Source organism: Petaurus breviceps, unplaced genomic scaffold (assembly GCF_028583685.1).
Source record: "Petaurus breviceps papuanus isolate PSGF00001 unplaced genomic scaffold, PetGlider_PUasm1.0 90654, whole genome shotgun sequence".
Lineage (NCBI taxonomy): Eukaryota > Metazoa > Chordata > Mammalia > Diprotodontia > Petauridae > Petaurus > Petaurus breviceps.
This window is the reverse complement of record NW_027187301.1, coordinates 5,514,982-5,531,297: the sequence shown is the minus strand read 5'-3', so window position 1 is coordinate 5,531,297 and position 16,316 is coordinate 5,514,982. Positions and strand designations below refer to the sequence as shown.

The 16,316-nt window shown below is 38.0% G+C and overlaps 1 protein-coding gene across 9 annotated transcripts in view; it reads left to right on the top strand.

The window, feature by feature from the left end:
• LRCH3 (leucine rich repeats and calponin homology domain containing 3) overlaps window positions 1–16,316 on the top strand; it is a 151,227-nt gene that overhangs the window by 69,071 nt on the left and 65,840 nt on the right. For all 9 annotated transcript variants that reach the window (XM_069064992.1, XM_069064990.1, XM_069064991.1 and 6 more), the window contains exon 6: window positions 1,503–1,612. In XM_069064992.1, coding sequence (XP_068921093.1) covers window positions 1,503–1,612 — 110 coding nt within the window. The remainder of the gene's footprint in view (window positions 1–1,502; window positions 1,613–16,316) is intronic.

Genomic DNA, 16,316 nt, shown 5'->3' with positions numbered 1-16,316 from the left:
TCTGTATTCTATCTAGCTTTTTTTTTTGTAACTGTTTCTAAAAGCATCAGCTTATCATTTAGCAGAGTAAAGCACTGGCCATTTGTTCAACAATAGAGACTGAATATAATTCAATAATTTACAAATAAAATATAATTATGATGTAATCTTGGATTTATTAATAGAGTTACATCCGCTCTCATAGTATTTGCTATAATATAGTTAATAGAATTCCAGAATTGAAATTGTATCTGCTATTTACTCTCTGTTCTTATACAACTCTGATTATTTGTTCATTGGTCTGGCAACTATAAATCTCTGTGAAATATATAGATGGGTGTAATAGTTCCAGAGAATTTAAATTTTCATTTCTAAAAGCATGGGGCTCTTAATATTGGTATGGGGTACACTATTCTGTGTCCTCTAATTATTTTTCTTTTATTAAGATTGAAAATGGTATGGAACTCTCTTAATATGAAATTGAATATAGCCTTAGGGATGGTGGGGAGAAGAGAGAAGACATCAAACATTTATTAAGTGCCTACTGTGTGCTAGTCACTGAGCTAAACACTTCACAAATATCTCATTTGATCCTCAGAAAAACCCTGGGAAATAGGTGTTATTATTTTCCCTGTTTTAGATTTGGGGAAAGTAAGACAGAAAGAGATTGTGATACTGTCTCACAGCTCATGTCTGAGGCTAGATTTAAACTCAGACCTTCTTGACTCCAGGCCCAACACTCTATCTGCCTTGCCAGCTGTGCCTTTGGAGTAAAAAACTGCAAGCATAACCCGGGAAGAAATGTTTAATGCACTAACTATAGAAAATAAGTTAGAGCAAGAATAGACACTCAAAAATCATTTTCTTTGTGAAAATGTCTGGGTCACATAAGTCTGTATGGCATCATGGAATTTCCAAGGCAAAAAAAAAAAATACCCACCTTAAACAGTTAGACTCTATTCAATTAGCTGAATACCGGTTTGAAACTAGAGATTCTAATACTACAAATGATGGACAGGTATTTTAATAACTGTCTCATTTTCTACACTTATAAATCAAAGGTAATAGCATTGCTTGATTGTTGAAACACACTGGATATTACATGTAATGTGAGAACATAATGTGTGTGTGTGTGTGTGTACCAGTTTTCTATGAAAAACTTACCACCAATCAAATATAGTCTTTTTTTTTTTTTTTAGTTTAAAAATTTTTTTTTTTGCTTTTTGGAGGGCAGTTGAGGTTAAGTGATTTGCCTAAGGTCACATGGCTAGTTTTTGTGTTAAGTGTCTGAGTCAGGATTTGAACTCAGGTCCTCCTGACTCCAGGGCCTGTGTTCTATTCACTGCGCCACCTAGCTGCCCCCAGTCTTATATTTTTAACACTAGTATTCAGTTTTTAATAATTTTTCTTCTAGCTTAAGTATATAGAAATGCCACTTTTTTCACAACTTGTTTTAAATAAGGCATGAATGTAATATAGTACTTTGTATGTGACTATGTTACTTGTTCTTTCTTTTCCTCTAGATATGTATAAAAGGCAAAATCCACATATTTAAATACCTGAACATACAAGCTTGCAAGAATGCTCCAGATCTGCCAGATTATGATAGGAGGCCTATGGGGTTTGGCTCCTGGTAAGTGTTTTTTCTTTTATTTATTGTGACCTACCACTTCTCACTACAGAGTAATAAAAATAGGTCAAACTATATATAGCTTAAAACACTTTGCCTTTGCCTCTTTAAATTGTCTAAATTAAACACAGCTCTTTAGATTGTCTAAATTGGATAAAAATCTAGTAGCAGGAAAATTAAAACAAAGAGACCGAATAGTTAGTAACTGCAAATGATAACCTATCTCAACTCTCTCCTTATCAGAAAGCATTTAAGTTCAGTTGGATGTGGACTATTCTGGGAACTGAACAAAGACAGCTACAAAGTAGTACAAAGAGAACTCACCATTTATCAAGAGGGCACTTATCCAACAGCCTCAGGTATCTAGAGTAATACAGTAAACCAGTAAGGAAGCCAAAATAGCTCCTGAGAAGACACTTGTACTAAATTTGCAAGAGGGGTCCTTATTCCTTTACTTAGAGCCTGCTTGCTTTTGTACTGTGTTTATATACAGTTCTAATCATTTAAGCATACTAGTAGCATCAAACTTTTTTTAAAAGAAATTATTATTAGAATTATTATTATATTGCTATATATTATTATATTATTATTAATAATTATTAGAAATTAGAAAAAAGAAATTAATACACTGACAAAAACAAGAGGTGACAGCTGATCACTAGGGAGAAGACAGAAAAACTGGGACTATCAAATACAAACTCTTATCCTTTCTTTTTCCATCTTAATTCTCTGTCATTTTACTGCATCTCTTCTGTTATATACATGCTCAGATTTCCCCTAGATCATAGTCTCTTGAAAAAAGAAAAATATACTTACCTTTTTTGACGCTGTTACTCCTTTTTTACCTCTATACTTTTTTTTAAGACAGGAATTTATTTGTGAACTTGTTTAAAATTATAAAACATACCCAGACATATATTTAACAACAAGGAAATCTTCTCTTAATAGCACTCAACAAATGGCAGCAAGGATCATGTTTATGATGTGTTAGTGACTGTAGCAACATGGCTTTCAGCTATTTAGAAATGCTATTGTGTGGAATTTTACGTCAGAAGGTACTTAGACATCAGAAAAGAGAAAGGTTCCAGCTATGGAATCTCTGGTGTTTAGAAGGAAAATGCTGGAATCCAGAGTGAAGAGAAAAATTTTCATGGTGAAACTGATAGTCTTAGTACCAGAGGTCAGGGGGCAATTCTAGCATCATGACGTAGGAATCACTCTTAAAGTCAGCTCTGTAAAATTCCTGTAAGGTTATTAGTAGACAAAAACTTGGTACTATTAACCATTGTGAATCTGGGTAATTCTGCTTTGCATGGGAGCGTACCACAGTTCAGTGTGATTTTCAGGATAATAGTACCCTACAAAGCTAGCATCCCAAAGGCGATGATTGGCTGGCCATCAGAATCACTTCCTCTTTGAATAGCAGTGGTGAGACAGAATTAAAGTTGACACCTTTGCACTGAACAATATAGGGAATTTCTTCATAGGACTTTCCTCTGTGATTTTCTTCTGCTTTTGACTCTTTGAGCACTGTAATGGTCCCAACAGCAGCAAAAAATGAGTCACAAAAGATGATCATGAGCAGTTGTTATGCCGTTAGGGCATCTGAGCCAATCCATTCAAGATCTGCTAGGTGATAGAAACAAATACAAGGAAAAAAGGCTATTGAATTCCTGGATAAAGGCTCAACTCTTCTCTAAATGTGTTGTGAACTAGAGATCCCAGGGCAAATACTGTAAGAAGAGGATTTTTGCATATTGGGTCAGTTCTTCCCCATTTCCTTTAGAAAACAGGTATGGTACACGATGTGCAGTACATTTTTCTTGGGACCCCTCCACAGCACAGTCTTATTTCTCTAGCAGAAAAACCATAGACATTAGGAAGATACTTTGCTCCTGGTCCACAAATGTAAGCACCCAGGCACTGTCATGCTTGCTTTGGCCTATACCTTGAACATTCAGAGGAAAATGGGAACAAAATGGTTTATACTCAGAATCCCAGCTTTCTCACTACCATGCTAGGGTGCCAATACCAATTTTGTAGAAATCATACTTTTTTCCCCCTTTTCTTGAAAGGACCAAGATATGTTTGATACAGTTAGGTTTCTTTCTCTATTTTGTGAGATCACACATACACACAAACACACACAATCTGCTTCCTTTTTATCTCATGTCATAATTTTTTTTTTAATTTGGATATGGGATCTCCCAATTCACCTATGCTGAAAGTACATCAACTGCTCATGAACTTGATACCAGTACTGATTGACTTGAATGTTTTAATCTCCATTTTTCCAACCTGGGCCAGTTCACTCTTTCTTTAGGTAGCATGGTGGCCCTCTGTATCATCTTGGTGCCAGAAATTTAGTGTGGACACCCAATCAGCTTTAGCCCTTTAGAACTCTCCAAACTCAAGTCTCCCCCACATCAGGATCCAACACTAGATCCACCATTAGTGTGTACCACTAGACCCAGTTCTATTGCCATACTTAGTGAAAGAAAGTAGTTTTGGTTTACCTGCTATTTTGTAGCACCACTTCTACCTTTCTCAACACAAGCTGATTTCTGCTAAAACTGTCAGAAGTCATTAATGATCTCCTAATTGCCAGATTCAGTGGCCTATTTTTAGTCTTCAACTTCCCTCTTCTTTCTTGATATTCTGTCATCACTTAGCTTCTGTATAATTTGGTGCTTGAAACTCAGTTCAGTAATCATTTATTAAGTACCTACCGTGTGAAAGATACAGTGGAGATACAATGACAAAAATGGAACCATTGGTGCTTTCAGAAGATTTCACACAACCAAGCAAAAGGGATAGAGTGCTAGGCTTAGAATCGGGAAGACTTAAGTTAAAAGCCCACCTCAGATTTGAACTGGTTGTGTGACCCTTGGCCAGTCAGTTAACCTCTCTATCTCAGTTTCCTCAGCTATAAAATGGGTATAATAATGGCACCTACCTCTAAGGATTGTTGTAAGATAACATAAATAGACTTTCAGCAGAGATGACTGCCTAAATGGATAAAGGCAACAGAAGTCCCGATCTACCTACTAGATCAAAATCCCAAAAACTACACCCAGTCAAATAACAATCAGGAAACCCAATGAGAAGCCAGAGTAAGTGACTTTTTTAACCTACAACTTAAATTTTAAAATTAGTTAGAAGCCCATAAGCATTGGCAAAGGCAGAATGCACCAGCAAAGCCAGTGCAGACAAGTAAGCAAGAAGTTTCTCATCATGAACAAAGTGGAGAACTCTTCTGAGAAAGCCTCGTGGTGATCAGAAACCCAGTTTGGACTCTGTAAGTGACAAGAAGTAGCAGGGTCAAATCTAGGAGTGTCAGCACTCCGATTGGGATGCCGAGGCCCAGGACCCTAAAGTCTCCATCAGAAAGGTTTCACAGAGGGATCTAAAGATCCAATGGGTCAGTACATAGGTGACCCAGATCAGGAACAAGCCAGGCCAGCAAACGCTTCCCAGAATCCCAGCAAAAGATGGGGAAAGGGACTTGGCCTATGCATATAGTCCCAATTAGACTCTCCGTTATGAAGAATTACTCTAGATCTAGAGATACCCAAATATCTCTTAAAAGAAGAGAATAATTTCATGAAAACTGCAAACAGGAAAAAATGAATTTTCCATGAAGATTTCATCAATACTTAGAAGAAACAAAACAAGAAAAATTAACTAAAAGTTTTGGAGAAAAGATTTGGAAGGAGAATAAATACTTTAGAAGAGAAAATTGTAAAGCTTACCCATGTAATTTAATTCCTGGTCATTAAAATGAAACAAACAGAAGTGGCTGACTCCATGAGCCAGCGATAATTACTAAAATAAAATCAAAACATTGGGAGAGACAGAGCCAAGATGGCAGAGTGATAGGAAGTAATGTAGCAAGCTCCTCTCCACACACTTCTCCTAATAGATCTAGAAAATGCACCAGACCAAATCCTGCTAGGGAAATCCAGAAAAAGTCACATGAGTCCTTTGTCCAGCCCAGCTTGACATAGGGAGACGGAAGTCTACAGACTCTGTAGGTAGGGTAGGGCCAGGAGCCCCTTGCACGGCGAATTTCAGGGCTCAGGTGGAGGCTGTGCTCAAGGCCAGCAGGAGGTCTCAGATACATTCCAGGGCACACCCAGACTCACACAGAGGCACTGCACTGTGTACACTCTCCAGCTGGCACCTGTTTAACTCACTACCCAGTCCCAGGTCATAGATCCAGGACCTGGTGAGAAGGGGACATGTACACTACAGTAGCATCCTGCTTACAGTCCCTGGTCAGGGTACAGAGAAAAGAGGAAGGTTAGAAGCTGTCGGTAGCAGCAATGGGGCTCATACATGACTCAGGTGAAAATCAGGGTCTCACTTCCAGTTTCTAGCTTAGTCTCCAAAGGAATAGCCAGAGTAGAAATCTAAAACCAAAAGGGAGCCATGATTCTACCCCTCTGAGCTGACAGAGCTTTCTGCTTGATTGATAGGGGTGGAGTACAGCAGCTGTTTGCTCTTACTTAGAACCAAAGTTAGGGCAGGAATTTGCAGAGCTCAAGCTGGGGGATGGCAATCAAACTTTGCCCTTGATCAGATCACTTTGAGACCACTGAAAGCTTGTCTGTCCCTGAGATCCTGGAATAATACCATACTCAGTATTTCAAGAAAACAGCAATAGGACCAGCCCAGCCCTTCACTCCAGAAGTGCTGTAGAGCCTAGCCTTAACATCAAAGCCAAAGTCAAGAAGTAATTGAAAAGAATGGACAAACAAAAAAGAACACTGCTTCCATGCCCAGTAATGAATTGTTACAGTGACAGAGACACTAAAACAGAAACGTAGAAGAGAATGACTCCAAAATATCTACAAGCATTGCCTCAGAGAAAAACACAGATTGATCAGAAATTCAACTAGAATTCTTAAAAGAGGTGAAGCAAGAGTTTTAAAAAAAAAGGTTTAAATATGCTTTTATAAACGGGGTGAGGTAACTATCATGTGTATGTTTTGTGTGTCTACATGTGTGATGGGGTGGGGTGGGAAGAGAAGAAGGGAGAGAATTTGAAACCCAGAGTTTTAAAAATGAACATTAAAAATTGTTTTTACATGTAAAAAAACTAAATGGAATGAGAGCACTTGAGGAAAAAAGTTGGGAAATAAATGAGAACTATGGAAGAACAAATTGGAAAGGGAATTAGCAGCTTGATGCGAGATATAAAACATTGTCCAAGCTGCAAACTGACTGAAAATTACAGTGCATTACAGGCAATGATTGCATGAGTCAACAAGAAATATTAAAGTGCAAAGGCTGAAAAAAAATGGAAGAAAATGCAGGGTATCTCATAGCAAAAACAACTGATACTGAAAACAGATCAAGGAGGGAATTTTTTTTTTTTTTTGAGGCAATCAGGGTTAAGTGGCTTGCCCAGGATTACACAACTGGTAAGTGTCTGAGGCTGGAAGGAGGAAAAATTTTAGAATCATTGGACTGTCTGAACTCCATAACTCCTTCCCCCCCGCAAAAAAAAAGAGCATAGACATCCTTTTTCAAGAAAAGTGCCCAGATCCCTTAGAACCAGAGGGCAAAGTAGATACAGAAAGAGTCCTGAAAGAAATCCCAAAATGAAAATTCTCAGGAACATCATAGCCAATATCCTGGGTTACCAGGTCAAAGAAAAACTACTACGGGCAGAACAAAAGAATTCAAGTACCAAAGAACCACAGTCAGGTGGCCCATCCCAGAACTTTACCAAAAAAGTCAGCCAGATTGCCATGGGCAATATAATAAAGAGGCCTGTCCTCAAAGCTGGCGCAGGAATCAAGCCAGAAGCTTCCCAGTACAACCAGGGTCTAACCAAATAGGCTACCACTTGTAGCCTGCAAGGCTCTATTCCTGAATGCTGTAGGTTTGAAGGACTCTTCTAAGAAAACCTCAGAACTTTTCTTTTTCCCTTTTTGGAGGGCAGTTGGGATTAAGGGACTTGCCCAAGGTCACAGGGCTAGTTTTTGTGTTAAGTGTCTGAGGTCAGATTTGAACTCAGGTCCTCCTGACTCCAGGGCCGGCACTATTCACTGCGCCACCTAGCTGCCCCACCTCCAAACTTTTTTACAGGGGAAAACATCAGACTCCAAATGTAGTAGAGGACTTTCAAGCATTTCCAATGAAAAGATGAGCTGAATGGGAACTTTGAAATTTAAGCCAAGGGAGATAAATAAAAATGAGAGGACTTGCACTTGGTTTTCTTCTCTTCTGAGAGTTTTAAGAGGAGTAAAGAGAAAGGAGGGGAGGGGGAACAAAAGGAATATACTAATATACAAAGGAGGAAGCAGGAAGTGGAACTTGTTATTTCTCATAATTGGGATGTGTAAAAAGAATATTATATATTCATGGAGAAATAACAATTATAGTAGCTGTCCTTTACATAGTACCTACTATGTGCCAGGCACCATGCTAATATTATCTCATTTGATCCTCACAACAACCCTAAGAAGGTAGGGGCTGTTATTATTTCTATTTTGTAAGTGGGGAAACTGAGGCATACAGAGGTTAAATGACTTGTCCAGAGTCACACAGCCAGTAAGTGTTTAATGCTAGAGTTGAACTCAGATCCTCCAGCCACAGTGCTCAACTGATGAACCTTGCTCTGAATGGAACAAAGGGGGATTGAGCATGCACTTGCACATACTAGTGGGAGGCATTCAAGAGGCAAATAATGCCAGGAGTGGAATAATTATAAGCAAAATAAACTTCCTGATCCTGAAGCAGAAATTAAAAGGAAAAAAGAAAAACTACAAAGAACTGGAAATTAAGGAGGCACCCACCCATCAGTTGAAAAATGGCTTAACCAGTTGTGGTATATGAATATAATGAAATATTTTTCCAACACAAATAATGAAAAGTATGATTTCAGAGAACACTGAGCAATATGAGCACATACAGAATGAAATGACAAGAACCAAGCAAACAGTATATAGGTGAATAACAGCTTTTAAAGAGAAATAGCTTTGTAAAACTTGAGGACTCTGATCAAGGCAATGAACAGCCGTTTCTCCAGAGCATCCTACCTGCCTCCTGATAGATTGATGAGAGACTTAAAAGTATAAATGGAGACCTACCGTTCAGACATGGCTACCTTGTGTATTTGTTTTACTTGACTTTGCTTATTTGTTCTGAGGTGGTTTTTTAGTCTCTTTGACTTCCAGAAAAAGATTGGGAAGAAAAGAGGGAAAGTTAGCAATGTTGATGTGAAAAAAGAAGACTGCTAAAATTTTTTTTTTTTATGGACGGAAGGGGTGGCTAGGTGGCACAATGAATAGAGCACTGGCCCTGGAGTCAGAAGGACCTGGGTTTGGATCTGGCCTCAGACACTTAACACAAAAAATAGCCATGTGACCTTGGGCAAGTCACTTAACCCCAATTGTCCTCCAAAAAGCAAAAAAAAAATTTGTTTTTTAAATTTTAAAAAATAAAATTAAAATGGATGGAACTGGGACAGCTAGGTGGCACAGTGGATGGGGAACCAGCTCTGGAACCAGTAGGCTAAGTTCAAATCTGGCCTCAGATACTTCTTAGATGTGTGACCCTGGGCAAATCACATTGTCTTCCAATCCAAATCCCAATCTAATTGTCTTCCCCTTCCCCCTCAAAATGGACAGAACAGAAGGAAATTAAAAAATAAACCTGTAATCAGGACAATTTTGAAAGTAACATTGAATTTATTCTGCACTAAAAAAAACCAAATGAGCAGGGTGGGATTGAAATTCATTATTTCATATACAATTATACAATCTTTTTTTTTTGTCCTTTGTTTTAGTATTCTACTCTATGCATGAAAATACCCTTTTGGGATATTTAAGTTCAGAACTCAAAAATAAAAGAAGAGATAACATATATGAAGCACTTTGCAAACCTTTAAATACTATATAAATGTTATTGTTGAGTCATTTCAGTCATGTCCAGGATGTGGATCCCATTTGGGGTTTTCTTGGCAAGGATACTAGAGGTCTCGATGATGGTCAAATGAGATGAGGAAACTAAGGCAAACAGGGTTAAGTGAGTGACTTACCCAGGGTCCCATAACCAATAAGTGTCTCAGGCCACATTTGAACTCAGGAAAATGTCTTGCTGGCTGCAGGCTCAGCACTTTGTACGCTGTACCAATATATCAGATAGGCATTGTTTAGGTGCTGGCTGGAGATGCAAAGAGAAAAATGCAGCTCTTTGCCCCCAAGTTACTTATGTCCCATTGAGAGAAATAGCTTTTACACACATACATACATACATGCAAAGTATGTAGAGTAAATTCAAAGTAATTTCAGGGAGAGGAAAAGAAAACTAATAACTGGTGGGATCAGACGGTGCCTTCTTTAGGAAGTGGCACCTGAGCTTTGAAGGAAGTGGTATATTTTTGGAAGTGGTCATGGTAAGCATTCCAGGCATGGAAGACGTCCCATGCAAAGGCACAGAAGTGAGAAGCAGAATGATATGTATATGGAACAAGAAGTAAACCAGTGAAACAGAGTAGTTTTATTTACTGGAATGGAGGATGCACCGAGTGGGGGAGTAATATTGTCATCGCTTAAGAAATACAGGTAGGAGCCAAATTATGAAGTGCTTTAAAAAACTTTTATTTTTTAAGAATTATTGTTGAATCTTGAAGCAATGGTGAGCAGTCAAGTGACATACTAAGTATCATACTTTAGGAATTCCAGTTTAGCTACAATGTGGGAGATGAGTTGGAGAAAATAGAGACATGAGGAAGCTTTTGCAATAGGTCAGGCAAAAGCTGTTCAGGTATGGTTTGAGTAGAGAGAAGGGAATGGATGCAGGAGATGTTGTGGAAGTAGAATCAACAAGATTTATCACCTGACTAACAGTTCTTACTGTTTCATTATTCTTTTTCTCTTTTTACTGGCATCTTTTATTCCTCTCATCCTCTTAGAATAGGCATTCTTTGTCCTCCACTATCTTCTTTCTCTGTATTGTCTCTCCCTTGATTATCTTATTTGCACCCTCAGCCTCAATTATGATCTCCATACAATTACCAGATCTTTTCTCCAAACTGACTTATCTTCCAAGTTTCAGATTAGAATCTGCTCTTTTCAGCTGGACACCTCCACTTGAATCAGTCATTCAGGAAACATTTATTTTATTTTATTTTTTATTTTTTTGGTCTTTATTAATTTCTTTACTTGTAGTTTACAAAATTCATTTCCACAATTCCTTGAGTTTCACATTTTCTCTCCCTCCTCCCCACCCCCCATGGCGGCATACAATCAAGTATAGTATCTGCAAGTACTTTCACATTAGGCATTAGTCAGGTTATAAAGAAGGATTGCAACAGATGGAATGAACAGTGGGAAAGAGGAAACAAAACCAAACAAGAAAAATAAAAAGGGCAGGTAGTTTGCTTCAATCTGGATTCAAACTCAGTTCTTTCTAGTTCTTTCTCTGGATGTAGACATCTCTCTCCATCATGAGTCTTTTGGGGTTGACTTATAACCCTGGGTTGCTCAGAAGAGTCCAGTCTATCAGAGTTGGTCATCACACATACGTTGTGTCTGTAATTGTGTACAAATTTCTGCTGGCTCTACTCTTCTCACTCAGCATCAGTTCTTATAAGCCTCTCCAGGTAAATATGAAGTCCGTCTGCTCCTTGACAAGAAACATTTATTAAATACCTACAATGTGTCAGGCCCTAGGCTAAGTACTAGAGATACAAGAAGCATAAGATGGTCCATGCCCTCAAGGAGCTTGAATTCTCAAGGGGGAGACAATATGCCAACAAAAATGGATACAAACAAGCTATATACAGTACAAATAAGAAATAATTAACAGAGGGAAGGCACTAAAACTAAGAAGAGTTGAGAGAGATTTCCAGTAGAGGGTGGGATTTTAGTTGGGTTAAGGAAGCCAGGTGGAGAAAATTCCCAGAGGTAAGAGATGGTGTCTTGTTCTTGGAAGAGCCAGGAGGCCAGGGTCGTTACAACAAAGAATACATGACAGGGAATAAGGAATACGACTGGAAGAATACAAAGGCATCAGTTAGGAAAGTCTTTAAATACCAAACAGAGCATATTTGTATTTGATTCCAGAGAAAATAAGGATCTAATGAAGATTAGCTGACATGATCAGACCTGTGTTTTAAGAAAATCACTTTTGTGACTGAATGGAAGATAAATTAGAGTGGAGAGAGACTTGAGGCAGGCAGACCCACCAATAGGCTATTGCAGTAGTCCAGGAGTGAGGTGATGATGATTAGCAGAATGGTGGCAGTGTCAGAGAGAAGGGGGCATATTCAAGAGATGCTGCAATGGAGAAATTGTCAAACCTTGGCCACAGATTGGATTTAAGGGGATGAGAAAGAAGAAGTCAAGTATGATTCCTAGGTTGTGATCCTGAGAGACTGAGAAAGTTGTGTTACCCTCTATAATAATATGGAAATTAGGAAGGGGGAAAAGCAAATGATTTCTGTTTTGGACATGTTGAATTTTGGATGTTTACTAGACATCATTTCAGTGTGTCTGAAATACAATTGGAGATGCAAGATTGGAGATTATCAGAGAGATTGGGGCAGGATAAATGGATTTGAGAATCATTAGTATAGAGATCCTTGGGAGCTGATTAGATCACCAGGGGGGAGTTATGGGGGGGTAAGGAGGGGAGAAGAAAAGAGGGCCCAGAATAGAACCCTAAGGAACACCTATGGCAGAGGGTGTAATATGGATGAGGATCCAGCAAAGGAGACATAGAAAGAATGCTCAGATAGGTAGGAGGAGAACCAGGAGAGACTGGTGTCCTGAAAACCTAGGAGGAGAGATGATTCACAGTGTCAAAGGCTGCAGAGGGATCAAGGAGAGTGAGGATTGAAAAAGGCTATTGAATTTGGCAGCTAAGAAATCTTTGGAATAATGAGGTTGGATGCCAGATTGTAAGGTGTTAAAAAGAGAGTGAGAGGAGAAAAAATGGAGGCATCTATTGTAGATGACTTTTTCTAAGAGTTTAGCTATTAAGAACAGAAGAGATATAGGATGATAGTAAGTACTGGAAGAATCCAGTGAGGGGTTGTTGGGTTTTTTTCAGGATGGGGAAGACGTGAATGTAGGCATGGACAATAGAGAGAGAATCAGGAGACAGAGACTGAAAATAAGTGATTTTGGGATGGCTAGGTGGGAGCAGTGAATAGAGCACCACCAGCCCTGGAGTCAAATCCTGAATTCAAATCCAGCCTCAGACACTTAACACTTACTAGCATGTGACCTTGGGCAAGTCACTTAACCCCAATTGCCCTGCCCTCCCCCCTCCAAAAAGCAAAAAAAAAAAAGTGATTTTTAAAAATTAAGTAATTAGAGTGGGGATAATAGAAGGGGACAGTCTTCAAGAGAAGATGGGATTGAATAGGATTGCTTGATCAGGTGGAAAAGTTAGCCTTAGTAAAGAATAAGGCCACCTTTTCATGTGATATGGGGGTAAAGGAAGAGATAATAGCAGAAGGCATCTGAGTGATAAGAGATGAGGGAGAGGGAGTTCCCAGGGAATGGCCTCAATTTTTTATGTAAAATAGGAGGCAAGATTCTCAGTTGAGTGAGTGGGGGAGAGCCATGGGAGGTTTGAGGAAGGATGAAAAGTTTTAGAAGAGTTACTGTGGAGAGTTGGACGGTGAGGTCCAGTTGAAGTTAATGTAACATTAATGTGTATGCCCTATTAACATGCAACTTTGAGTAACCTATTGTCACCTCAAGTTTAATAGAGTTTTTTTAAAAACCCAGTATTTTCCCTGTGTTTCTAAATCACCCTTAAGCAAATTCTGGAACTCCACAATCTCAAAAGAGTTAAATTTAAAAATCTCCCAAAGGGTGGCTTCTTGAACAGATTCTTAAGCAAGAATAGTAGTGCATAAATAAAATAGAATTCACATTTATCCCTTTGGGTTATATACCTATTTGACTAAATTTTCACATTATTTTTTTGTATTCTGTCATGCAGTTTCACTTTCATATGAAAACATGAATACATTTTCCATTTAGACTTTGAAGTTAAGGATTTGTTTGTCCAACTTGTAAATGTTATGAAATTGCATTTGGTTTGCATCTTTTTCTGAAACATCAAGCATCTTACAAATATAGCTGTATTTTTGTTCCCTCCCACTCCACACCCCCTCCCCATTCATTTTGAACATTCAACAATAAGAGCCTATCATATGTTTTCCCTGGGGTGTCAGATGCCAGCTTCACAACTGTGTCACTATCACCTGCTATCTCTAGAGTGTCAGATAATTGTCATTGTTGATACAATTGCATCACCAGCTGACTAATTGGACAACTATTAGTCATTATTGATTTGTCTAGTCACAGTCTCAACTTAAAGGAACATGAGTTTTTTAAAATGTAAAGTTTTAAAGTAAAATGGGCTTTCCTCCTTTCATGCATATGACAATTTTAAGCTTTGTGGGCTTGTGTTCAAAGAACCTAGTAAGTAAATTCTTGGTTATTTTTTTAAGGTTATACACTTAAAGTAGTACAACTAATTAAATATTTTATGCTATTTACATTTAAATAATTCATTTCAACACATATACTGCCATAACTTTCAGCGCCTGGCCTCTAAGTCTTCATCAGGATTCTTTATCCACTTACTCTTCTTCATTTTTCTCTCATGCATATATTTTCTGGTTCATGTGTATCTTTTTCTGTTCTGTTTTGTTTTCCCCTGCTTTGCAGTATTTCAGAGTGGTCTTTCAAATTACTTTATATCTCTCATTCTTGTCAGTCTTAATTGCATATACCACGGTATATTTAAATATTTCTCTATTGCTGGATATTTAGGTTGTTTCTAGTTTTTTTTGCAGTCACAGATAATGCTAGTATGAATATTTTGAAGAAGTGGCTATTTTTAAACCATTGCTAACTCTCAGGATTTTTTCATAGTGATATTTTTATCAGCATTTAGCACCAACATTATCTTGATTGCATATACAGAATAAAAAAGGTTCTGCTTTCAAGGATACATTTTAGAAAAATTATTTTGGAAATCCCCTGGTATATTAACAAAGAAATGAGGGAAGGAGATTTTTAGTACTTTTTTATGGTGGAAAGGCAGGAAGAGGAATTTTTTAAATCACTAATTTATTTTAAAATGTAAAGAATCACAAATTATATAATGGCCACATGTTACTGATCTTTTTTTATGACCTCAGCAAAATTTAAGGAGTAATTTTAATTTTTCTATGTGAGTGTTATGATGTCCTCTTGAAAATGACACAGTTGTCTAAGTCCAGACTGCTTGCTGTACACTATCAAAAGAGAGTTCATATTAAATTCATTCTTCTCTAGTCCTCTACCCCCCCCCCCCAAAATTATTCCTCATTACAAAGGCAGCACTGCTTAGTGGTCAGAAGACTGGTCTCAAAACCAGTAAGAACTAGATTCAAATCCCGCCTCTGAAATAAATTGACTTTGTGATACTGGTCAAGTCACTTAACCAGTCTGTGCTCAGAGTAGCCCTCTAAAGACTATAAGTTATAGTGAAGGTGTTGCCTCATTAGTAGAGGGAGTTTCCTTACCTGGAAGTTACCTAAACCAAGAAAATTCCAGATCTTATCCCTATTGAGAGATTTTAGTGTTCAGCTCAAATAGATTTACTAAATAATTAGATCAGCTTGTGAAGAAGTAAATCTTATATTGTAAATTTGTATTTGAGTCTCTACTGTACATGAGAAAGGACGTGTTTACAATTTGAAAATATTAAGTGTCCACTATTAACCAATGTCAGGCACTGCTGAAACAATGACAAAAAATCTTTGCACTCGTTCCATCGGGGGATATGTGTACATGTAATTAGATACTCTGTGTGTGTGTGTGTGTGTGTGTGTGTGTGTGTGATAGCTAACATTGTATAATGCTTATTATGTTCCAGGCACTATGCTAAGTGCTTTAATGTGATGTGATTAAATTTGATCTTCACAACAACCCTGGGAGGTAGGCACTATTATTATTCAGATTTTACTAATGAGATTAAGTGACTTGCCCAGGGTCACAGCTAAGATTTGAGCTCAGGTTTTCCTGATTCCAGGGTTGGCAGTCTATTTACTCTGCCACCTACCTTTCTAATATAAATATGCAAGTATAAATATTATAAATAAATATAAGCACTTCTTGCCAAGATAACTACCTCATTGGAGGAGGACAGCCCAGCTTTCACATATCTGCAACAAAAATCTAAAAACAGCACCAGATTAAATATTAAGTAATCTTGTCAGAAACTATATTGTGGCATCATCTACCCCACAATGAAAAAAAAGCCAGCCAGAAGGCCATAAGCAGTAGTAAAGGATGCACACTAGAAAAGGCAGTGCCAGTATAGGCAAACAAGACAGAAGTTTCCCTATATGACCTGAGACTTACCTGTTACATGGGAGTAGGGAACTCCCACCAAAAAAGCCCCAAAGGTGGTTGCACATCGTGATGGCTGAAGCTGATTCATGCCAAGAGCTCCTTGTTAAATTTTCAGTGTGAGCATTTATACCTTGGAAATTAACAAATACTATAATCAGGGTTTAAGTGGTTTGTTGTTGCTCATTGTCTAGACATAAGTAATGGAGAAAATGTTAATAGTGCAGATTAAGCTAAAAAGTCTGTCATGTATACTTTTTTTTTGAGAGCCAGTTGTTAAACATTTACCCCCGATTGTAATTCCATAACATGGGCTTTGGAAGTGACTATGA